At 40.0% G+C, this 24,615-nt stretch overlaps 1 protein-coding gene and 1 long non-coding RNA gene across 4 annotated transcripts in view; one reads left to right on the top strand and one right to left on the bottom strand.

Annotated features, from left to right (window-relative positions):
* Positions 1-10,131, bottom strand: part of LOC148734484 (uncharacterized) — a 13,908-nt gene extending 3,777 nt beyond the window's left edge. Inside the window, exon 1 of the long non-coding RNA XR_015999181.1 lies at positions 8,982-10,131. This is a non-coding gene — a long non-coding RNA (uncharacterized LOC148734484). The remainder of the gene's footprint in view (positions 1-8,981) is intronic.
* LOC111321102 (uncharacterized) lies at positions 5,978-24,615 on the top strand. Of its 3 annotated transcripts, none has more exons than XM_088754839.1 (19): positions 5,978-6,267; positions 13,841-14,104; positions 14,619-15,933; positions 16,234-16,330; positions 16,532-16,628; positions 16,836-16,963; positions 17,215-17,294; positions 17,475-17,591; positions 17,675-17,723; positions 18,177-18,306; positions 18,718-18,834; positions 19,006-19,030; positions 19,139-19,182; positions 19,714-19,792; positions 20,260-20,360; positions 20,607-20,672; positions 21,361-21,414; positions 21,943-21,999; positions 22,406-24,615. In XM_088754839.1, the coding sequence occupies exons 1-19, from the start codon at positions 6,193-6,195 to the stop codon at positions 22,484-22,486; spliced, it is 2,976 nt and encodes a 991-aa protein (XP_088610965.1). In that variant the 5' UTR covers positions 5,978-6,192; the 3' UTR covers positions 22,487-24,615. The 3 variants fall into 3 exon arrangements, with proteins under 3 accessions (XP_088610965.1, XP_022779622.2, XP_088610967.1); XM_088754841.1 differs by lacking the exon at positions 5,978-6,267 and adding an exon at positions 10,155-10,312; XM_022923887.2 differs by lacking the exon at positions 21,361-21,414 and having other exon boundaries at positions 5,980-6,267.

Here is a 24,615-nt window from a genome sequence, read left to right as displayed (position 1 = left end):
CTTAACGTAAATGGCATCGCCGAATTTCCCAAACGGGAAAAAGTTTTTAACGCCCTTCAACAAAAGCAATTCGACATCTATCTCCTACAGGAGACACATTTACCAGATGTCGAGACGGGTAAGCTTTGGGAAAAACAATGGGGTGGTCGCGCGCTCTGGTCTCCGGGCACCACGAGATCGGCCGGGGTGGGCTTACTCGTCAACCCCCATAGCACAGTTGAAATTACTAAATTTTCTATCGACACGGACGGCCGTGTTCTCACTGCGAATGCCAAATCGCACAATAATACTCTTCAAATTATAAATGTCTACGCTCCAAGTAATCCCTCCGATCGCGAGACACTTTTTTAACAACTTGTGGCGTTATGTCGACCGCACTGACGACCACATTTTGACAGGTGATTTCAACTGTGTGCCAGACATCCGGTTGGATAAATGGGGTGGCGATGACAGCCTAGGGGATCGGGGGATTCCGCAGTTAAACGCAATTGTGGATTCTCTCGCTCTCGAGGATGTTTTTCGGGCCAAACAACCAGCTGCTCGGGAATTTACCTGGCTTAATGGCTCACACTCGGTCGGTTGTCGTTTGGACAGATTTTATACTCTTCGAGCGAGATCGGGAGTGCGTGACCACAACAGCGCATATTTTCCGTATTCGGATCACCGCATGGTGTCAATTAAAGTACATTTGGGGCATTCAAATCCCCAGGGTCGAGGTCTATGGAAATTTAACACACGGCTGTTAAAATCAGACGAGTTCTGTGCCGACGTGGAAAACTTCTGGCCTCAATGGCAGTCTCTAAAGCCCCTTTCACCGACCCTAGGGTCTGGTGGGACGCAGGCAAGTTACAACTAAAAGAGATTGCCATATCTCATAGCGTGACCGCCGGAAACACTCGCCAACGCGAGCGAGCCGCTCTTGACAGGGAACTTCGCGATTTACAGGCGTAGGCAGATCCGAACAATGCCGATCACCGTCTGCAACTGCTCGAGATCAAAGATCGCTTGAGACCAGTTGACGACGAAGCGATTTCTGGGTGTATTCTCCGGAGCAAAGAACGGTGGACCGAGCTGGGGGAAAAACCCACGAGGTATTTTTACCGGCTTGAACAGTCACGTCATGCGATCGCTGAATTACACGTGACTCCCAACACAACCGTTACAACCTCCAGGGGCATTCTCCGAGAATGCAGAGCCTTTTATAGGGAGTTGTACACTGAGGAACCGGTCGATCGAGCGAGCCAGGATTGGCTCCTAGAGCAGCTCGATTCCACTTTGACATCCGACGATCAAAAACTCTGTGAAGGCGAGCTGACACAGGACGAGTGTCACGCTGAGCTCTCCAAAATGGAATCTGGTAAATCGCCGAGAGCGGACGGCCTTCCGGCCGAATTCTACTCCCGGTTTTGGGGATCTATTGGGCACGACCTTGTCAACACGCTCAATTTTACCTTCCGTGAGTGTTTTCTCTCGGCAACGCAACGGCAGGGTATCCTGCGTCTGTTGTATAAAAAAGACGACCCACTATCGCTAAAAAGTTGGCGCCCAATTTCGCTTTTGAACCTCGATTATAAGATTGCGACCAAAGCTTTGGCCAATCGGATAAGAAAGGTTCTGCCCAACATCCTCAACGACGATCAAACCTGCGGCGTCCCCCGGCGCAGTATTTTCGAAAATCTTTTTTTGTTACGCGACACGATTGACTTCGCGAGGCATAAGCAGCTTTCAGCGGCTGTTATAAGCCTCGACCAAGAGAAGGCTTTCGATCGCGTTAACCTTCCTTTCCTCCAGCGCGTTCTCGAGCGGTTTAATTTAGGGCCCAACTTTCGACGTTGGGTTCGGGTGATTTACACGGACATCACCTCTCGGGTAATTAACAACGGCTGGCTTTCCTCGTCTTTTACCCTCGAAAGAGGGGTGAGGCAGGGCTGCCCGCTTTCCCCGCTATTGTACTGCCTCATTGTGGAGACTTTAGGGCAGGCAACTCGCCGGGACCCCAGCATTGACGGCATTCCCCTCCCGGACTCCCCTAACAAAACCTGCAAAGTGTCTCAGTACGCTGATGAAACGACTTTAATTCTGGCTAACGATTACTCTGTCACCCGCGCTTTTAAATTAATTAACACCTTCGAGCGAGGCTCTGGCTCGAGGCTTAACCCCAAGAAGACCGAGGGCTTATGGCTAGGCTCCCAAGCCGGTAGAACAACTGGCCCCGTTAACATCACCTGGGTGGCCGATAAGCTTAAAATCCTCGGAGTCTATCTTGGTAACACTAATCTGGACCAGGCTAACTGGGCGGATCGGGTTGCAAAAACTCGGAACCCGCCTTAACATCTGGCGCACTAGGACCCTGTCCCTTAAAGGCAAAGCTATGATCGTTAACACGCTGGGAGCTTCGGGCCTCTGGTACACTGCCACAGTGGTAAAAATGCCTGAGTGGGTTCACACCCACGTCACCAAAGCTATTTGGGAGTTCCTCTGGAACGATAAGGCCGAACTGGTCAAACGCGACACATGCTGGCTCCCCTGGCGACAGGGGGGGTTGTCCTTCGTAAATCCCCTCGAAAAGGCGCGAGCCCTTAAACTCCGGTGGATTCCTTCGATGGGCGACGCGACTTACACCGCTAAATGGGTCTATTTCGCCCGATATTGGGTCGGCTTTCCCCTGAGCCACAGAATTAGAAGCTGGGCGTTTCTCCGCTCCAATAACGTCCCCAAGCATTTAGGGGATGACCAACCCCCTATTTACCGCGCTGCACTGACCCTCGTTGACCGGGTGGGGGGGGGGGATTTCGATTCTCTCCCTGACCACAGTGCTAGAACCTTTTATTCCAGGCTAAGTCCCCCTCCTCCCCAGCGGCTCCCTTGTTTCACACAGTGGGAACGGAGGTTCGCGTGTTAATTTAATTGGCGCCACATTTGGGAAGAATTCTTTGGTGCTGGTCCGAGCCCAAATTGGGAGAGTGAAATTGCGTGGCGGATCGCTCACGGGGTGGTCAAGACGCGGGCTTACCTCAAGTCCTGGCGGGGGTTTGCCGTGAGCGATCAATGCGAGGGCTGCGGCGAGCGCGAAACAATTTCCCATACATTCTGCTCTTGTCATCTGGTGTCCCCTGTGTGGAGCTGGATGTCGAACCTGATCAATCAGGTTTATGATTCCCCCTTTTTACTCACTAATTCAATTATTTTATTGCGGCATGGACTGCCCTGAGGCACCCAGTTCGAAAGCTCTAACGTTCTTACCTCCTTTTTAATTAAACTCACGCTCAACGAGCTGTGGGCCGCCCGGAACCTAGGGACTTTTGAATCCCGGAGACCCTCAGCTAAATCTGTAATCTCTAAAATCACTACCCGCATACGCCTCCGCATTAATGCGGCTTTCCACCTTTCGCCAGGCGCGACATCTACCACTCTCTGGGCTCATCTGAACGTTCTCTGCTCCTTTGAGAACCGTCGACTCAAAATCAAAGTGTAAATCGCCCCTTGTAAATACTTTTTCCACTACATAACACCCCTGTGCTGGGTCTCCTTAGCTGGTGTACTGCACAGAGAGCACCTTTCTCGCGTGTAAATAGAAAACAGATTTCTCCCAGTGCTGGAGCCCCTTCACTGGGGTACTGCACAGAGGAACTAGCCTTCCCGTAAAACAACTTGTAAACAGTAATAACACCCAGCAACTGTCAATAACCTAGCTAATTTCCCCTGTGTTGGGTCTCCTTCACTGGTGTACTGTATAGCGGGCCCTTTACCGTTAATTCACTTCATTGAGTTTTGATTGAGTTTTGTTCTGTATATAACACTAATTATTGTATAAATAAAGTTTATTTTCAAAAAAAAAAAAAAAAGTACTGTCAGCAGTTAGATATAGCTCTTTGGCATTACAAAGCTTAGCTGAAAAGTCCAAATCGAGCACTCTACTAGGATGAGTCGTGTCGTGCAATTGTGCGATGCTCACCAGATTCTAGTTGGAGCACTCTGACATGGCTTAATATTGGTACCACAAAAGTGGGATCACTTGGGGTGGTTCAATAGCTTCACCTCCCCATCCTAAAATCAGCACTGCACTGATGAGGCCCAGAAGGCTGAAACAGTACTGTCTGCAGTTAGTTATATGTATGTATGTATGGTGAGATTTCTGGACTAAACTAAACACACCACTCCCTTGTAAATCTAATCACCATCACACTTTATCTCAAATATGTATGAAATTGAATGAATTAAACCTCTATAGAATTTCCTTCTTTTTTAAGTGTATCAATCGACTTTTAGTGACAGTAAACAGAGGTAATGACCTTCGCTTTCACTCCTACTTTTAAGGCCCCTGTTTCTGAATTATATTTCGCCGTCTTAGTTGCTGTCACAGTAATACACCAGGATGCATGTTCGAAGACTATCGTATCAAAGGAAATAATAACGATAATGATAAAAACACATTTATTTATTAAGATAAGCCCAGCTTTACAAAAGATGTAGGTCAGGCATACCAGAAATAGATATAAATAGATGAGATAACTAAATAAGATTTCTACTAAAAAATGGTAGGAGGCAGGTTAAGATGGAATTAGAACAAGTTTTAAGATAAATTTGTGAATTAAATAGGGAGGGATTTAGTATCATCCAAATAGAACCAGATTAACGGATGCACGATTCCGACATTACTTCAAGCCATGGCCAGGCTCACGAATCTCGTCATTTAGACGAAAGCTGTTTCATGTGTATTCACCTATGGCAGCCCTGAGGCACAACAGCTATTTGTTTGTCAGTGTAAGCCAGGTTCTACAGAACTAAATTCCCATCTAAGCTGAATTTTAAATATGTTCGACAGTTATCCTAATAGATGTGCAAGAAAAATGTTGCCTATGTGAAAGAACATGCTAGAAAATTACATGGCTTGTCCTTGAAGGAAAGTTTAGATTCTTACTATCAATTTTTTCATTTCATTGTCATATTTTTTGTCTAAAATCATCTCTTAAAATCGGCCTCGCATTTACATGTTTCGCCCATGACAAACCTCAATTTGGAGTTTAAATTCATTTACAAAACTTTTTAAAAAGTTTTTGGTAAGTTACATTTTTATCTGCGAATATTGGCATCACTGACTGCTTATCATTCCTCTCGCTGACTAATAAAGTAACAATGAAATCAGTGTATGTGGGCAGTTTAGACTGGCAAGAAATAAGTTTTTCCTCATAGTAAATATAACGTTTTGATTATTCCTTGTGTTTTTTTATCAAGTAAGTAATGGCGGAGACAGTATGTAGTTTCTCATCTTTCGTGGCATCATGGCCTCGGAACAAGTTATCATTTAGCTTTTTAATTACCGTCATTTGACTCGGTCGCTGGCATAAATTTTCCTATGGAATGATTGAGCGAAAAAATAAAAGATAAATTATATTTTCACTGCACGAGAAAACCCAGCAAAGTTTATCGATAAAATCTAGCTACTGAATAGCAACAACCGTTTCAAATATTGAAACTTCGTGCTTAATTTGAAGTCTCAAACTATTTCTGTTATACGATGGCTTTACAAGGCAACGGGGATCAAAATTAACTAGCAAGAGATATATATCAGATACCAGTCAGAAAAGTTTAACGACATTACCGCGAAATGAAAAGCTGAACATTTCCATGTCAGTGATCACGGAACTAATCGGAAGCAAAAAACAGAAGCAATTTTTGGGGCGGTCGATTTTAAAACCATGTCTATTATAATTCTTGACATATTTTATAAACCATTTATAGATCCCTAGAAGTTTAATAGCTGCTTTACATGTTTTAATCCCACTTGACCAACTGCAAATCCTTGTATCAAATCGCAGATCAAATCATGCCTCCCAATTGTAGTTTTCATAATATCGTCAGTTTGACGCAAACAAAAAATATCTCAGTTGGACTCCGCGTTGTCCACCAATAAAATAAGTGTTATTAAAAGTCCCTGCAAGAGATGTTCTATAATTTCTCCTTTGAAAATTTGAAGGTAAGGCAGCAATGCGAACGGCGGCCAGTCAAGGTCAATTGTTTATCAATCCATCAAGTATCGTGAGAAATATTCCAAGATCGCATGCAGAAAAGACAAAACTCAACTTTTTGACCTCTTCAAATCCCTGGGGCCATAAATAACTCCACTGAATAGTTTTCATGACTTGGCGATTTTTCTAGAATCATTGTATTCTAGACATATTTCCCGCTCACATGCAAAGCAAGTTTGGTAGCATTTTGGCAGCAGAGGATGTTAAGGTGCTCCGCAGTGCATTCGAGTCAACCAAGGTAAGAAAAAACACGTTTTTTTACTCGAGTTTCTGAACGACAAACATTGTGGGTGAAATGGTAGGTATGGTTTTATCGACTGCGACTGAAACACCTGTCGACCTGTCCGGGGAAACCATCTCCACTGCGAGCGCTTTTCGTGAATATTTTTCAGTTTGCAATTGAAAGAGAATTTTAAAATATTTTCTCGTTGCTATGTAAATAATTTAAGATTTCAACCTCGTGCGACAAGGTTTTCTCCTTTTCAGGCACTTTATTTAAAACTTAGATTATTTAAGACTTTACGTTAGCGTTGCAGGCATTAATAGAAACTTTTTCGGTCGCTTTGATAGTGAAGCACCCCGCTGGAAAACTCTTTGTTCGTTTGACATCGATTTCTAAAGCGGACTGTCTAAATCACCCCATAGTTTACAGAAGAACTCCATATGCCTTTAGATTCATCTGAAATACCAGTGGAGCGTCCTTGCTACCTTAAATAGGCAAGAATTCAGCGAAAACAGCGTTTATTTCTACATTAAATGTTTGCTTCACTAACTTTTTACAGCGGAGACAAGTATGCGAAAAAAGTGTTGGTACTTGTCACAGAATGCTGAAATACTTCGGCCATGAAACTACTGCGCGACCATGTGTCTATAAGAAACAAGCTTCTTAGAATAAATATAGGTTTTTGCTACAGCGCAGCATTTTTTTTTCTCACTAAAAAAGATAAGAAGATTTAATTTCTTCCAAATGCTAACTTTGGAAAGAATGGTTAATTACCCTATTCAACCGAGATTTGTAATTGAAACTTTATTTCAAAACAAAACAGCTGCCCTCTTACAGGGTCTGACGTGTGATCAAAGTACCCCCTGCTAGGCAAATATCTTTAAACTGCATCTAAAAGACAGAGGAATAGTAAATTGAAAATGGACCTTAAATTCCTCACCTGCTCTGTTATACTGAAAGATTCTACACAACTTGAAAGATAGCAAGAACAAAAGCTTTGTCCAACTAGGAAGCACCAGCTATCAAGAATAGATTGAAGTTTTTCTCTGAGGAAAATGGTTCGGTAGGTCTGAGGATGACATAGTTTCACTCGGCTAAACGATGACAAAGCTGAATTTCTTCAGATGGAAGTGCCATCTAATGTTAAGGGCGTAGAGGTTTCGGAGTATAGGAAGCTGTACGTCTTTTTTCAACCCTTTCACTTCCATAATCGAAATATCATTTCTCTAAACTCTCTGCCATACATTTCTTACAATCCAGGCCTTACGAATTTGGTGTAAGGTGAAGAAAATCCCATAGCTACTGTCTTTCTTACTTCTCGTCACCTTTCTGTCTAACCCTTTCACTCGCAAGATCTAATTCGTAATTCTCCTTACTGTCTGCCATACAATTCTTGATGTTAGTTTAGAGAATTTGGTATTGGATCAACTGATACTCTGATTTTCTTTTTTCCTAATATTCACTACTTGTCTGCTTGATATTGTATTGATATTGTAAGGAGAAATTCTGTGTTGGTCACTCATGGAAGTTAAAGGTTAACAATGTATTATTAATTTAAGGAGAAACGGTTCCTTTTGGTCGGGTGTGCGAGTGAAGGGTGAAGAAATGGTTTGTTGCTTACGTCGGTCCGCCAGCAAAGGTGTAAGAGTGTAAAACGGCCAGGTGTTGTACATTTTTTATCTAAATTAAACAGAATTGCAGTCGCCTTAAAACGGGCAGATGAGTTGGGGCGAAAAGAGATGGTCAAACTAGACTGATACTGTATAAGGTATAGCTGAGCTTAACGAAGGCAATCATTTTTAAACTCGAGTGAGGCGCGAGAATGGTGCTACCGTCTCTGATATTCTTCAGTCTTTTGACGTACTTCCAATCCCGATCTCATATCAAACAACGCAATTTCATGGATACCGGCTCAAATACAGATGGACTGATTGAGCAATGACTTTTTTTTTGTTTTGTTTTGTGGGATGATAGTTCAAAATAAAAAGATCTTTGTAACGCTAGCATGATAAATCATGCCAAAAATTGATGCTATTTCCTGTTTACAGAAAATTTACGTCATCGATATGTAACAGCAATCTTCACATTTGTCCGCTGCCCACATTTCTGGGCAGCTACTTTAAAAGTATTCATCAGTCGTGTGGTGCATTTAGCATGAAGGATAATCCACTTAGTTAGGTGGAGATAATGGCTTATGGAATATTAGATTCCACTTAGTGAGCTTAAAGGTTATAAATCAAGAAATGGAATTTCTCCCTTAGAGTCAACCGTTCCATTGTCTCCAGTACTGAATTGTCAATGTCGCAGGCCTTTATTCATTTTTGTCCATCAATTATTCCTCCACTTACATGAAATTTTTGCATCGGGCTTTAGTGTTGTCATTCACCAGTGCACTGCGAAGTCACTTTAAAAATAGTGGAATACCATCCAGGCCATAAGTTGCTGGAGTATATTATGCATTGAGGTATGATGTAACCTCTTTGTCCCAACTCCCCCTCTAAGCGCACCAGATTAAGTGAAAAACTAAAATCAACAAGTCTGTATGTAGTAACGAAGTTTAGTTACAATATTTGAAACATTGTCATGAATATTTTGAGGAAGTCCCAAGGCAAACACTCTTATTTCAACATGGCCCTTCGTTCAGTTTAGTCACTGTTTGCGTCCCGCCAATCTCCCTTGATTCGAAAGCAGTACTGAAAGGTAAACTTTTAGAGTAATTCAGAACTTACCGCCATGACCGATTTGATTCGAGACAAATTCTTAGCCAGAGTGCCTTTAAAGGAAACTTTTTTTTAGCCCTCAACACAACCTTTCCTTGACATTAAAGTGCGTCAGTGCAGACGAGAGTGGTTTCTTAGCAGTCGTCGTTTATCCTATCCTTCCGAAATTGACGCGCTTTCTCGATAATTCTGTTTGATATGGCAGATGTGATAAAGTGCCTCACCACATATTTCCCCCGGTGTTCCTCTACGTAAAAGAAATATCTTTGGGATTTGACATCGATGAACCACGCAATTCCACGTCTTAATTGATTGTACACGGTTGCATTGTTCCTTACCATTTTATGTATTTTCTCAGTTTTTCATTCACGGTTACTTTGCCTGCTCATTACAGCGCGTCACACAGAACTCACCTAACACTCAATTAGTTTGTTTCGCTGTTAGCCTTTTCTAGTACTCAAAATCACGTTGGTCTGTGAAAAAAACATAAGTGTATACAATCTTATTTTTTTCCTGAGTTTCTTGAGAATGTTACGCATGAAAAATTACGGTGCTCTGAGTGTACAATTCAACCAGTTCCTAATTCAAGCCGTGAGATTTTCATTGAGGCTGTTTCATTGCATGTTTCAACGCTTCATTCCTGTTTCAAGATTGCACAATTGAATTTTATTTTCAGAGGACGCCCACGCCTGTCGCTCAGTGCTGTCTGTAATCGAATGTGACCTTTTTTGTTGACCAGTTTAAGAATTTTGAGAATGTCCACTATTTAGGTAGTCCTTATCCGGCCCCATTAAAAATATCATTCCCATCTAATAATAAAGCTGTTTCACACGTAATCCTTGTTGAGCGCTCGTAAATGTCTGGTAATAGCTTATTTGGTTGAATAGATGAAAAATGTATTTTAACTTCGAATATTGTTGTCAATTAATCAAGTTGATAACGCACTTCAGTTACTTTGTACACCACTCTGACGTGACCTGATCAGTAAACACAAAACTAAGAAAGACATCTCAGTGTTTATTTTTGTGGCGAAGATAAAAAATTAGCCGTGACTTAAAGGAAATGTAGGCAGCTAGAAGTGTGTGTTTGTTTTGAATCGGAGCCTATGATCGAGAATTTTAAGGAGGATATACGTAAAAAAGGTCACGCCATCTAATCGGGGTACAAATATTAACCCCTCCTTCAACTGCCGATGAAAGTACAAGTATTTTATGTCCGACGCACGTACGGTACACACGGTAACTAATATCTGAAGCACGTCTGTGTTGTATGTGTAACAAAGTAATTCATCGTCAAAGGACTTAACCGCAGTTGAAAAGATTTACGGGGAGAAAGATAAGGTATTTCAATTTTAAACTGTTTCAATGTTATTTTATTTATTCTTGCGGCTTTTGTATCGAAAGCCACTCCATCAGTTACGTCGTGGAATTTTGGTTTGTTGTTAAAATGCAAGCTATACATACTTCATCTTCTCTTTTTTTAATTATCCAACTTTATCCTTTGTTTGCTCTTTAAATTTTTATATCACTAAGTTCTGAACAGTATCACTTCTCATACAACTTTTATTGAGTCAGAATGTATTGAGTCAGCCTGCCGCAGAAGCTTTCGATCGGTCAGTACTTTATTTCATATCACTCATTCTGAATTATTTTAGATATGTTTGATATGGGTCAACGGAATAGCATACAGTCTTATTAATTTTCTCCAAAATGTCATGCGGGTTTCGTTGCACTTTTGTAGCCATGTTCAAAGATCGCCGCGTGTTCCTATGATAAATGTGGCTTCCTGTGTTTGTCCTCACCACCTAATATTCGATTCTATTTTTATCTTAAGTCCTCTGATTCAACGAAGCAAAGTTGTAACATTCAGTCTTAAGACATCCGCCCAAATTTTAAGATGTTTGTCACTCCTTCGATGACAATCTGCACTTAGCAAGGAGTTGATTGAGGCCAAAAGGAAGAAGATGACAAAAACACGTTGCATATTGTTAATTTTTTTTGGACCCATGAAACCGTGAGATTTCCTCCCCGACAAATCGTCCGATTTCCATCTTTGTCAAAAGATTTTTCTTTCGGGAAGATGCATTGTCCGGCAGATTATGTACATGTGCGATAAGTCTAATGGCTGAGAACAATTAGGTCTGTTGAGTTTTTTTTTTTTTTTTTTATCCTTGCTCCTTCTTTTGTTTTTAAACCAGCGTACATACTGAAAAGTCTTTTATCCGTAATTGACAACAACCTCATCAGAAACAATAACTGCTGTTTTCATAACCTCCTATTAACCACGTTAATGTTTGAGACCACTCGTTCAAATTTCTGATTTATTTGCCCATCTTTAGTTTCCAGTTTTGAAACCGCTTTGCTGGCTGAATATAAACATGCAACTTACCTTCAAACGAAACCAAATGAAACGGTGTCAGCTAGTTTTCAAAGGGTCTCCCGTGCAAAAATAAGTTCGACGCGAGGCAATTATAAGTTTTGTCTTGAAACATGGTGACCAGAGGTCGCATGAAGCCAAAAATCATTTAAAGTTAAAAAAGATCAGCTTCTAATCCTATTTTTTTTCTCACACCAAAACGTTAAATTCTGCTCCTTTGTTTCGCGTAGTTTGTCGCATAACTACAACAAGCCGATGTCTCGGCGATTTTAAGCTTCTTTCAACTCCAGTCATGGAGATTGAGATTTTTGTGCAATAACCACGTTATTATTTCAAATAGATTCGCTCTAGATTTTATGTCATCAGTGTTTTTGTAAGAAAAGGTATCAACAAGAGTGCTTATTAACGACCTTAACCCTTTTCACTTAAAGCAGTGCGGATGAAAATGAGAGATCTTGTTACCACTGCGATACCGCCTACCAGACAAGAAAGAAGAAATTATTTACTTGGAAATCTTGTCTTCAAACAAAAAGCAAATGTTTTGGAATCATGAGCCGACCAAGATTTATTTCATAGTGAGTTCGCAAAATTAGCTTCGAAAGACTTTGGAGAGAAAACCAGAAATTAGCAATCATGTCAGTTCCTGTAGTTAGATATACCTCTCAGCTTACAAATATCAATAAATTTGAAAAATGTCGTTAAAGTCTGTGACGATGATAATTAGGTCAGGAAAGCTTCCATAAGCTTGTCTAAAACTCGGTATAACCAAAACTAGAAAGCTATTGGGGATAATGGGTTCTGTTATTAATAAAGAATTTCTTTATTTGTCCACGCATATCGTTTGTTAAATTTTATTTCAATGAATTCGAAGAAAACGCAGCTGCCAATTTCCTATGAAATCTTGAAATTTGTATGTCCTCTTAAAGAATTTCCAGTCTCACTGCTTGATGTCTTATGTGTTCATACATTTAACAAAACTCTAGGCCTCTACATCAGCAAGTTCAGCACATCATTGTATATCGTATCTCAATAAAATATAAGTCCTACCAGACAGTGGAAATCCGCTTCGCTTTGGTCATCGCTGCTTCAAACAGACCAAACACAGTGTTCTTTTGTTATATTTGATATTTTTAGTTAACTTTCTTTGAATTCACAGACAGGGTTTTAAGAGGATTGCTTACAAATGATAGAGTTTTTGTTTATGACATGGGTTCCGATTTGTTAGGGTACGAGTCCCAGCTCTTCAGAATTTTATGTTGGTGATATGTAAACCATTTCAAAAACATCCACTTTTTGGACAAGTGCTTAAATCAAACTTTTAAATTCTTAAAAGAATTCTACTTCTTTTAAGTGGTTCTTCCTTAACATTTTTGATGATTTTCAATGAGAAGGAATATTATGAGATAAACAAAGAAAACTTTAAGTTGGTGCAAATAATAACACTAAAAAAAAAATACTTCTCAGAACCAAGTATGGTTTCACAGTTATCACCGACCGTTCTGAGTGGTAAACAAATTTTGCACCAAACAAACGGAGTTCTTAAACCCGTCTGAGACAGAAAATTACCGCAAGTAAGGGAGCAGAACAACATTTTTGTATTCCTTGTTATTTTGGTCATCTCCTTACTGAGTTTATCTCGTTTTGCAGCTTTGTACTTACCTAACAAGCTGATTAAAACTTATCCTGTCCTTAACATAATTTGGTGGCTCACATGTCGCTGTCCTCAATGAATTTCTGTCACCCCTCTCTAAGCTGTCGCGACTATATGGCACTTGTGCATCAAAATCTTAAAAAATTCACCAAAAAATGTGGTCATGGCCGATTATCAGATGGATAACCACTGTTAATCAAGCGACTGCGCTATGTTTTCACGCGGACCCTACGTTGTCCATCTAATTTACACGAAATGTCCCCGACTTGTAAAAAGTACGCAAGTCTCAGTACAAAGTACACAAGTCACAGTACAACTAGTTTCCGTTATCGTTTCAGTTATCGTTGTTGCTGTCGATCTCATAACTGAATGCTTATTCGTGCTTGTTGTGTAACTGATGTTGCATGGCTCAAAGTAACCATTATAAATCAAATGTTTCGTATTTCGGTAAACATGACAATAATGAAATCAGGAGAGTGGAGTGACCGTTATCACGTAGCCGTTTTTCAGGAGATGAAGCATTCTAACGCTGCGATAAAATGATATGAGCATAAAGTGTAGGATTATTACGTTTATTACGTTAGAAATAGTAACCTATCGTTACGACTAACGCACAAGTCTTGCCTATGCGCAGCTTTGAGGGAGACTATTTACAATAAAAATAATCTCAAAAAGGGCTTTCAAGTTAACCAAAGGTCTGTTCTCTTAAGCTTTTTCAAAACTAGTTTATTTTGTTTATAATACGTTTATTATTAGATTCGTGAAATTTAATGCTTACATGGCCTTTTATCCATCAAGTGACTTATTACAAAAATTTACGATTAAATATTCTCTACTTAAGGTTTTCTCCAAGACGTGGGGAGGAAAAACCTACGAGAAGGTGTTTGAAGGATCACTTTTAGTAGACAAGTTGACAGAAAAATCACCAGAAAGGTTTCCATCTCGAGAAAAGGCCACAGAGTTTCTCCAGAGCGTCCTCAAAGAAGGAATCATTAAAAGCATTGGCATATCTCGACTTTACGAGGACGGTTCACAGTTATTTTATTGGAGTGAAAATTTACAGACACCGAGCAACATGGCTGCTACTGCTAATTTAAGAACACAGGTATAAATTACATTTGTAGTTCATAGACATTATTTATGTTAACTTTGTAAATTGTCTTCTATTTTCCATTCATTCAACGGCAGTTGAGAAATACAAAGGATGAATTTTGAATGTCCTCTGTTTTTGCCACTAGATGCTCTATATTCATTTTCTCTTTTACGTAATTCTAAACGGAGGAGTTGCGCCAGCAATGAGAAAGTTTATCTAGAAAGGGGGTGGAGCTTCAACCTGGTCGGGAATTTTCGTTCTACAAAAGCTGAAAGGTGCTTCTTGGAATACAAAGCTATCACATATGATTTCAATTAAATACTCACTAGGAGTGCATTGTTTAGCCAAAAAGGACTCCCGAAACACTTGTGATGTTTTCAAATGTACAGTTCAGTCGTGAGTTCAGAGGATCATGTGACACTACCATAAAACCACAGCCTGATTGTTCATACTTTAATTTCGGAGAAGTTAGAGGTACTTCCTGAGAGAAAAGTTTACTAAGCGAGTGACCATTTCTTCCCAACAGCGTCTTACTAAAACTCTCCAAGAGGAAGCTAAGCCAGCGTGGGTAACACCTAATCTAAAAAAAACGGGAAATCGACCAGGGACGTTACCGACCAGACGAAGGGAAATCAACACAGTTTCGCGCGCGACGCAAAATGCAACTTCCGAAGGGACAACCGAGGAGAAGAAGGTGAATGCCACAAAATCGCTCTCCAGAGGATTAGCTGCCCTCCTTGAAAGGGATCAAGCGTTTAGTTCGCAAAATGTTGAGGATGATAAATGCGAAGAAGAGAAAGAAAAGAAAGCGGAAGTAAATGAGAATGCTAATTCAGTTAATGGTGAAAAAGTTAAGAGCAACGATCAGCCTAAACTGGAAAATTTCAAACCGGAATCCAAGCATTCTTCTCTTCCGCGGTCTTTTTACAAGGCTCCACAGGTTCAACAGGTTCAAACCGGTTCGGTGACCATGCATAGGGCTCCACAAGTTCAAAAAATTGAAACCGGTTCTGTGAGTGAGGACATAAAATCCACTGCGCACCAAAATGGTGGGTTTATTCCCATTAAAAAAGCCGTTCAAGAAGAAAAAGCTCAAGAAGTGAAAGCCGCCACGCAGACGTTCGTGGCTAAAGCTCCAATAATTGTTCAGGGAAGGAAGACGGCTTCTACATCTCCTCGTGAGACAACCACTGATGACAAAACTAAGACCGAGAAAGTTGATATAATGGCCCCATCCATAAAGACATCGCCCTTTATTAATCCAAAAGGTGCTGGAGAAAGTGCTACCCCAAAGGTCCGAAAAATCTCGCCCGTCAAAATGGTGAATGGTTTCCATGATGGGGGAAAAGACGAGAGTGTTCCAACAAAGCAGTCGCCTTCTACAGGAACTGATTCACACGATTCACAAGTACAACAAGACAAAGAAACTGTTGACTTTCTGAAGAAAGAAATTGAGCGAATCAAAGCAGAGCACCAACTGGAGATATCAAATTACCAAGAAAAAATAAACGAAATGAAGCAAGAATTTGAACGAGTAAAAGACATGACGCCTTCTGAAGATACAATGGAAAGTGAGCCTTCCTCTGATCTGTCAAGGTCCAGCTCAATGTCCAGTATATCCGTCTCCGCCCCACCCCCACCGCCACCCCCACCACCACCCCCTGGATCCATAAGTCCTCCCCCACCACCTCCCCCTGTTCCTGGTGTTTGTCCACCCCCTCCACCTCCTCCAATAGGACCTGGAGGCCGTCGGCTAGCAGGAGGGGTTAAGCCGAAGAAAGCTGCCGTAAAACCTGACGTGGAAATGAAACCGCTGTTTTGGACAAGGATTTTGATATCAGGTTGGTTTTGTGATACTATCAAAGTTCTGTGCCAGAGAGGAGATAGTTGATCTGGCATGGAGACCCCTTTGTCCAATTTAAGTGGATCTATGTAATTCAGCTGGCACTGTTTACTGAATGAATGATTTTGAGCAAGTCTTGTAAAACCTGGACTATGAGCAGAAAAAATTCAAAAAGCCGGACACTTTAAACGTTACTACTTGTTACTTAAAAGAGGTCAAATTAAGTTCTTATGAAAACCACGACGTCGCTTTTTATTTTTTGTCATTGCTTTTTTTTTTTTTTTTTTTTTTTTTTCAGATGAACAAGACGCTGGTGATGTGAACAACAATAAATCCAAGAGCAGTATTTGGAAATATATAAAAGAGTTGGACTTCAATAGAAAAGAATTCCAAAAGTAGGTGTTTAGCTGCGTCTTTGAATCCAAAATTTTTAATCAGTTTGGATAATTTAGTATTTGATCCACCAATAATCCCCTCATTGACATTTTACTTTATTCTCATCACTTGTCTGCTTGATATTATATTGATACGGTAAGGAAAAATTATGTCTTGGTCACTGGTGAGAGCGAAAGGATTAATCTCTTTTTAAATCACAGGTTATTTGGTCGCAAAGTCAGCAAGATGTCTAAAGGTGATCCACGAAGGATCTCGCTCAAAGATGACAGCCATTTTGCACACTCCAAAGGACAACAAGTAAGTGTTTCCCAACTCGCTTCAATCACTTAAATCAACTCTGCGAATATCTTTGTTTAAATCAGGATTCAGCGTGGGTCTGGGTGAGGCTATCTTTATGAAAAGAGTCCAATTTATTGGGTGAATTCTCTTACTTTGATCGTCTCTTGGTTGTAACGTGCATCCTCTGTTCAGATATCGTGTATAATCTAAATTCCTCCCGTCCAGGCCGCCAAGCTGCTCGATAATGGCCGATCCCAGACAATTGGTATCATCATGAGCAGTCTAAGCTGTCAGTTGGAGGACATAAAGGAAGCAGTCTACAAAATGGACACCTCTGTCATCGACATGGATGGGTAAGACTACTATTCCACAAGTTTCAAATCTTCACGCTCAAAATAAATACTAAACTCGCCTGTTTGTAGCTAAAAGAAATCTCCACTCTTACCCTTCTACCCCTAGCTGCCACACCGGCTTTTTGACTCGCGTCCCATGCCAAGTATTTCAGTTTTTAGACTCAAAATAACTTTTTGAACCGGAGCGTTTCAAAACGTAAACTTTTACATTTGACGGTGTTTTATGTCTACATACTTTTTTCCTCTAACAGACTGAAAGCGTTGTACGACATTCGCCCCAAGGTTGAAGAAATCGAGCTGATCACAAAATATCAACAAGAGAATCCAAAGAGTAAGCTCTTATTTTTTTTCAAAGATACATTTTCAATATTTTCCACTGTGTAGAAGAAACATTTCGTTTATTCAGTTAAACTGTCAACTGTCTCTGGGAGTGATTGATAAGCTAGCATTTGCATTTGAAAGATGAAATTGCTCTTCTGATGTGCGGGTTTTTTTTTTGTTTTTGTTTTAGTTCCACTCGACAAACCAGAGGAGTTCTTGTTTCAAATGCATAAGATGGATCACTTTGCAGAACGCCTCGAATGCTGGTTGTACAGGAATAAATTTACAGAGAACTTGACTGCCATTGGTGAGCCAATTTCTCTTCAGATTCGGTCGTTTTAAAGGACATCTCACTATGTACTGACATAACATGCATTTCCCTTTTATTAGACAGAAGATTATCCGCAATTTGTGAGGCCAGCAGTTTACTACGTACAAAGTAAGTTCTGGCGCCCAGAATAAGTTGCATTGTTTTAACGCCGGTGGCAAATGAACGAGTGAGGTTAACTAGTTACAGCAAGGGCGTAGCCAGGGGGGGTTTCCTGGGGTGCCCGTGACCCTCCCTTGGTAGGCCTTCTTTTGAGCAAACAACCTATAATGTTCAGATGGTGAAAACGCCATGACGATATCTTGGCCTGCCCACTATACTCTCACTGCTCATCCCAAAACTGTAACATTAAGTAAAACATACACGGCGGGGAGGTCGACATGACAATCTGGTGAGTAGCCTCTGTGACCCCCCCCCCCTTTGAAAAATCCTGGCTACGCCGCTGTACAGGCTATATTCTGTTAGCCTTGAAACGACAATATTGTTTGCAAGTCAACGCAATGAAATTTCATTTATTTTCCCATTTTTTCCCTTCTAACAATGCACCTCTCCCTTGGTTTTCAGCGAAGACATCTCATTTATACTGTCCCTAATCCTGACTCTGGGAAACTTCATGAATGGCGGAACGAACAGAGGACAGGCAGATGGATTCCAATTGAGTATACTCAACAAAATCAAAGATGTCAAAACACAGGTGAGAGGAGATGAGTCGAGACAAATGGGTGTACCCAGGAGCCCGTGTACCCCTTCACTGCCTGCGTGACGTACTGAGTACGTCACGCAATTTGCACATTGCGTGTCTACTAGACCTACTCTGTACATGCAAAGTTAGAGATTAACAGTCAAATCGCTGACACTGGAGATGTAAAATAATCTGGCCTCTAAAACTGAAAAACGTTTAAAATTTGAAAAATAACAGGTCAATTAGCGTTGGCACAGGACTCCCCACTGGGGTTGGCACAATTAGTTTTCCGGAGAGGGAAAGGGTTGACGCTAGATGTCAGTGTAGATGACATGCAACAGGTGCGCATGAAATGTAATTATCCTAAGCTGAGGTATTGGCCATGATGAGTCATTATGTCTGACTTTATTCGTGATTTTTTAGGACAATGGAACGAATCTTATGAAATACATCGTTCAACTTTATTGTGACAAGAAACACGGCGGCGAGACGGGAGATTTTACTCTACCAGACCCCTACGCAATCCTCGCTGCTGCTCAGGTAAATTGGTTCGTTGTTGATAATAGAGGCAGCTGATTTGTAAATTGAAGGGTTTGTTGAGCTCGAGGTCCAAATCACAACTCTGCAGACAAGGAAATTCAAAATACGCAGTAAATCAGTGATGAAAAGATTCTTTGTCTCAAACTTTTTTTCTTTTTTTTACTTCCTTAGGTTTCGTTTAAGGATATCAAAGCAGGTAACACATTGTTTATTTGATAGCTTCCACTAAAATCACTGAAAATCCAGGTGAATTTTCTGTTAAAAATGAAACTTATCCTTCTTTTTTCCTTTTGCCTTTTCTCAGAACTTGCAGAAGCTAAGATATCTTTAGCAACCTGTAAAGCCAAAGTGAGTCGTTTAAAGTGAATTCATTTTACGTTTGCAGCAAGTAATTTGTTACTGAGTTGTCGTGTCAAACATCACATTACTAAAATTGAAATCATAGCTGTACCCAAAAGTAATTAAAGCTTTAACGTTAACTGAGAGGATCGCATTAGCACTTTCCAGAAATGTTTTGATTGCCATCTGATCGACAGCGTCTGTACATACGGCTTTATCAGTTCCTTAGTCTTATACGATGTGTATGATTGGAGAATTTGTCTAACAATCAAGAGCTTCAGGTCGTGATTATTTCCTTTATTCTCATAGTCCTGATGTTTGATTATGAGGTGGTATTTTTGGGAGAAATAAGACGTTTATAATTCTTAGCAAATAACAGTGGCCAAAATTTCGATTAATAGGTGTCTTCTTCACCTTCAAGTTGGTTGTTTCCTCCATTGTTGCAATCTGTATCCATTAAATTACAATGATATTTGTACGACCTTAGGATTTTTTTCCAAAAGCATATGACGGTTTCTAAAGGAATGCTTTTGTTTGCAGTCTGAGATGGTACTTGGGGGCGGCAGTAATGTGCACCGCGAACCGTTTGAGAGCTTTGTCAAAGAATATCTTCAGACCGGTGAGAGTAGGACCAAAAATAGATTTTATCACTTCAATCGAGGCGCAGATTTTAACCTTGTATAGGGTCTTTCTCAGGGACCGGTCATTATCGATAGCCTGATTTTTTTTGGGGGGGGGGATAGGTGAGTCAGAGGACAGGATTTTGATTGTGTCGCAGTAAACTCGTTCTCTCATAAGGGTCTGTGATGTTCCCTTGTATACTCTGTTGGCGATGACCGATCCCCATACCGTTCCCTCTAAAAATCATTCCCCCCCCCAGACAAAAACCTCCAACCTCCCTCCCTCAAGCGATGATAAAGACGGAGGGGAGTTGATGCGGTTTCATACACATCTGACTGAGAATACTAAGTTGAAAGTGTTAACTCTGACAAAAACTCCCTTTTACCTGAAATGTGATTTCAATGAAATCTCAATCACTTGGATAAGTCAGACATTTCTGACTAAAATATCTAATCTAACCACCAGGTGAAAGAGAACTTGAACGTGTTCAAAACAAGCTTCAAGCCACGATGAAAGATTTCAAGGAAGTTGTGGATTATTTTCAGTATACGGGAGAAGGAGAAGAGGTAAACTTGCCTATGTTTTAACTCTTTTCTACGTTGATCGAGAAGCCAACCATCCTTCCATCGTGAAGGATACCTCAAATATTCACCGGTGAAAAAGGCAAACACAAAGAAGATAACAATGATATAAGACCGACCAAGGATAGCGAAGGATAAAGAAGACTGAAATGGCTTTTTAATGACAAACTTATTTTTCAAGACTAACAAACCATAACGTACCTCTTTAACGTGTTTAACGTTTTTGTTCAGGTTACCCCGCCTCTATTTTTCGGTATCTGGGGGAACTTTCTGGAGATTTTCAAGAACTTTTGGAAAGTAAGTAATACAGTGTATTACATTTGCACTCTCACTGAGATTATACCAGTTCTTCCACCTTGCTCTAAAAGTTTTTGATTTAATTATTTTAACTGTCGCTTCTCAAAATGTATATTGAGATACAAATGTAAAAACTCATATTTGTGCAAGATGCGTGTTTCTCTGGTGAGGTTTCTCATACTTCAGCGCGCCTTTAACCCTTTAGCCTCTAAAAGTGATTAGCATCTAATTTCTCCTTACAATATCACCCCTGAATCAAACAGTAAGGTTACGAGAATAAAGATTAATGATCACAAACTAAATAAGCTCTCGAATGGTAAGCAAATTCTCCTTCTTTGAGGTAGTTTGTTGTCCTTCTATTCTCGATGTTTTGGGGAGGTTAGGCATATCTAGAGCCCTAAAGAGTACCAGTCACTAAATTTTTAACATCACATCTGCAAGAGGCTAGCTATTCGTTTATGCGGTACGATTTTTAATTGGTTAGTTAACAGTTTGACTGATTTTTTTTTCGTACTCTTTTGAGTCATAACGTGCCAGTAATGTTTCTGAGTATTTCTCTTTGCTGCTTACCTGTTTTAACAGTTCAAAACCTGTGCATTGTTGAACTGCATTCGGTTGTATTGCTAATAGCTAATATTGGTCAAATGCCTTTGAAATAACATTGTGCTAACATTGCTCTTCTCCTCAGCCGGATACGGGAGAGACTATCGAAGCTAGCGAAAAACTGTTACTGATGACTAAGGTAGCTAGGTAGCTCAAATTTAACACATAAATACGATTTAATTTTGCAAATCAGTATAAACTGTTTTAAGAAAAAGTTACTGGATAAACTTCACTGATAACAAACGGTAATCGAATGATCGTGAACCTAAATTAAAAATGAAATACTATTTCTTTTGCGCGATGCTGTATGATCTTAAATCTTGTTATAAAATAATCGCCCCCCAAAGCGCATTTAATCCTTAATATGTTTGTTAAACACAGAATTGACTGATTAAACAAGAAAATTATTTTAAACATTTGGCATATTATTTAAAAAGATATGTAATCAACCAATTGTCTTCCAGAGCACCGTTTTAAACATTTACTAATTTTGTTGTAATTAAGATTATTTAAACACTAAATTTACGGTACAAATGAAATGGTACTTGATTTGGAGACTTTATATCCTGGCTATTTACAAACAAATAAACTTTTAGATGAAGCAAAGTACGATCAGTTTTCAGTCAACGTGTTCTATTTGTCTTGTTTTGTTTTTTTTTTTTACAAGGCTGAGCAGATCAACCTCGCGAAAAGGACCTTCAGTAATGCAGAACATCTTAAACAGGTGAGTTGCGATGACTTCCAGGTGAGAGGGGGAGAGACAATTCCTTCAAGAATATTTAAGGTGCTCGCAGGTCTGAAACAGTACGATGAAAAAACATGAAAACTTCTCAGCGATTTTCTTGTTGATGGCCACATAGATTCTACGTTGAACAAGGCCGTTTACGTAACGAAGTTCGTATATGACACGCGTCCTGCATACTGTAAGGGTCGGTAATGTCAATGTCATGTTTTGTGAATAGGATAAAAAAGATGGTAAGTTTTGGGTTCGGTAGAGAAATAGAGAAAGATGTTTTTCGTCTTGTCACGAGCGTCGAACAAAAAAAAAAAAAACGCTAGTTTAAAGTTCCCTTTAGCCTTTGTTTAAGTCATTACTGTTCTCACCAAAGCCTTCACATTTTTTTTTTCAGATAAGAGCAACAGCATCCAAGTTCAAGAAACGTCGTACCAGCGACACAAAAGATCCTAAGCGGAAAACATCAAGTCCATAAGAATTCAAATTTTCTTCCATAAGAAATTGTCTTCAACCACCTTGTTCCCATTCACTGCAATTGTAGATAATTCATATGAAGATAAAGACAAAGTCACCAGTTTTTAGATGAGCAGGTATGAGATGCACAAAGCCTCTGTTTTAAAACGAGGGTAAGTGCAAAGCTTTAAGGTACCTGTTATCACGTTTTCGTAATCAACAAGGGGCCAAATAAATCCTTAGCAACCCCTCTCCAAGCCACGCCCTTATGTCAGGTTAGGATACACGGCTTTATCCAGTAGAAATAACTTACTTGATTGTCAAATCAAAGTTGCTTCTGAATGTAAATAGTATTCATGCGAACCATACATTTACCATAAGAAAGTAAGGATGTAAAATCGTCCGAACACCAGTTTAATCACTCTGACAGCACGAGACCTCTATACATGTATTAGTTTTGTAGAGGAATCGTGTGAAACTAATTTTTTACCCAGTGTCGAAACTAAGCCGTGGTTGGACTAAAACCAATCGTTACCTGGGCACTTGCGTTTTCTTTCTCTTTAAGCAGTTAGAAGCTTTTTTTTTTTATTCCTCAACAGCTGGTTAAGTGGCTGTTGAGGCTAGTTTGGTGTCAGCTTAACGCAACTTATATCGAGATACGTTTTATTCCAGAATCTCTTTGCGTATGATCTCAGCTCTGCAATTTAAGCTTAGCAGAAGCCAATGTAAATACACAAATTAACTTCTCATTTTTTATAATAATTTATTTATATTATTGTAGAAACAGTATTGAATTGACTCGATATTCATAGGATGTATAGCCTATTGAACAAAATCATTCATTAAGCCATTTTCTACCTTCATTAGCAAATGGTAAACACCACAGCGTACACTATTGAGTTATGGATGCACGCGGGAGGTTGCTAATCACGAAAGAAGTGTAAGAGTCGCGCGAGGCGATAGCCGAGAGCGACTCTAGCTTCTTGAGTGCTTAGCAAACCTCCCAAGTGCATCCGTAACTCAATAGTGTACGCTGTGGTGTTTACCATTTGTTTTATAAAACAACATTGATACATTGTAGCTAAACAGTTCCCTTTTATTTAACAAATCTTACATGACCAGAAAAAACAAGCGCGCGCGGAAAAAGTCTTTGCATTTGCTCACGTCAGCAGCGTACACCCATGGGCAAGTGGGGGACGCTAAATTGACCAATCAGACCGCGCGCTTTACTTTGGTTATGTTATAATTCCCAAGATCTCATTAGCAATTCTCCTTACTGTCTGCCATACGGTTCTTATGATGTTAGTTTAGAGAATTTGGTATTGGATCAAGTGATAATCCCTTAATTTTCTTTTTTCTTTATTCTCATTACTTGTCTGCTTGATATTGCATTGATATTGTAAGGAGAAATAGTGTATTGGTCACTCATGGGAGTTAAAAGTTAAAGTAAACTACAACCAGTTGTAAAATGCCGGTTGAGACATGTTACCGCCACGAGGGATAATGGTTCACTATGCGATCCAATGTAATGTATCTCCCAGTCTCCCCTTTGCAATGTTGCTAGCTAAACAGTTTCAAATACAAAGCTTCGATGAACACTGAATTGGGGAAGTGGAGGCAGCTTTTGTGTTTTTTAGTCTAAATTACTTCTTGGCCATCTGATGAAGAAGGGAAATGCACTTTTTTTCTCGACATTTTTGTAACTGGTTGTAGCATATTAATCGATTGAGAGATCTGAAAACATTTCTTAGGTTTTGCCTTTACTTACCTCAAGCAGTAATAAATAAGATAAATTAACGTTTCGACTGCTATACTGCTAGTCTTTGTCAGGTGACAAGGTCGAAAGTTTACGTGTAACTACTCATAGCACCCTGGTTTGTTGTATTGGTGTGTAATGGCGCGCAGTTATTGAGATAAACGATTAAACGCTCATTTATCTATAAAAAACGCGATGAACAACATCATTTTGTTTAATAGTAATAAATAATTTATTGCGTATAGTATTTGAATGCTGAAATTAGACAAGCAGAATTACAGAGGCAATTTGAAGCAATGTTACCTTTTGCTTTCTAACAATTTGACCCTCCAGTTATCACACATTCCGTGCGGAGATGGTCAAATGAAGATAAACTTAATGTTTGCAATTTTTCA

The sequence above is a fragment of the Stylophora pistillata genome, chromosome 3 (assembly GCF_964205215.1).
Source record: "Stylophora pistillata chromosome 3, jaStyPist1.2, whole genome shotgun sequence".
Taxonomy (NCBI): Eukaryota; Metazoa; Cnidaria; class Anthozoa; order Scleractinia; family Pocilloporidae; genus Stylophora; species Stylophora pistillata.
Note: the sequence above shows the minus strand (reverse complement) of the source record. Positions and strands in the feature narration are given on the sequence as shown.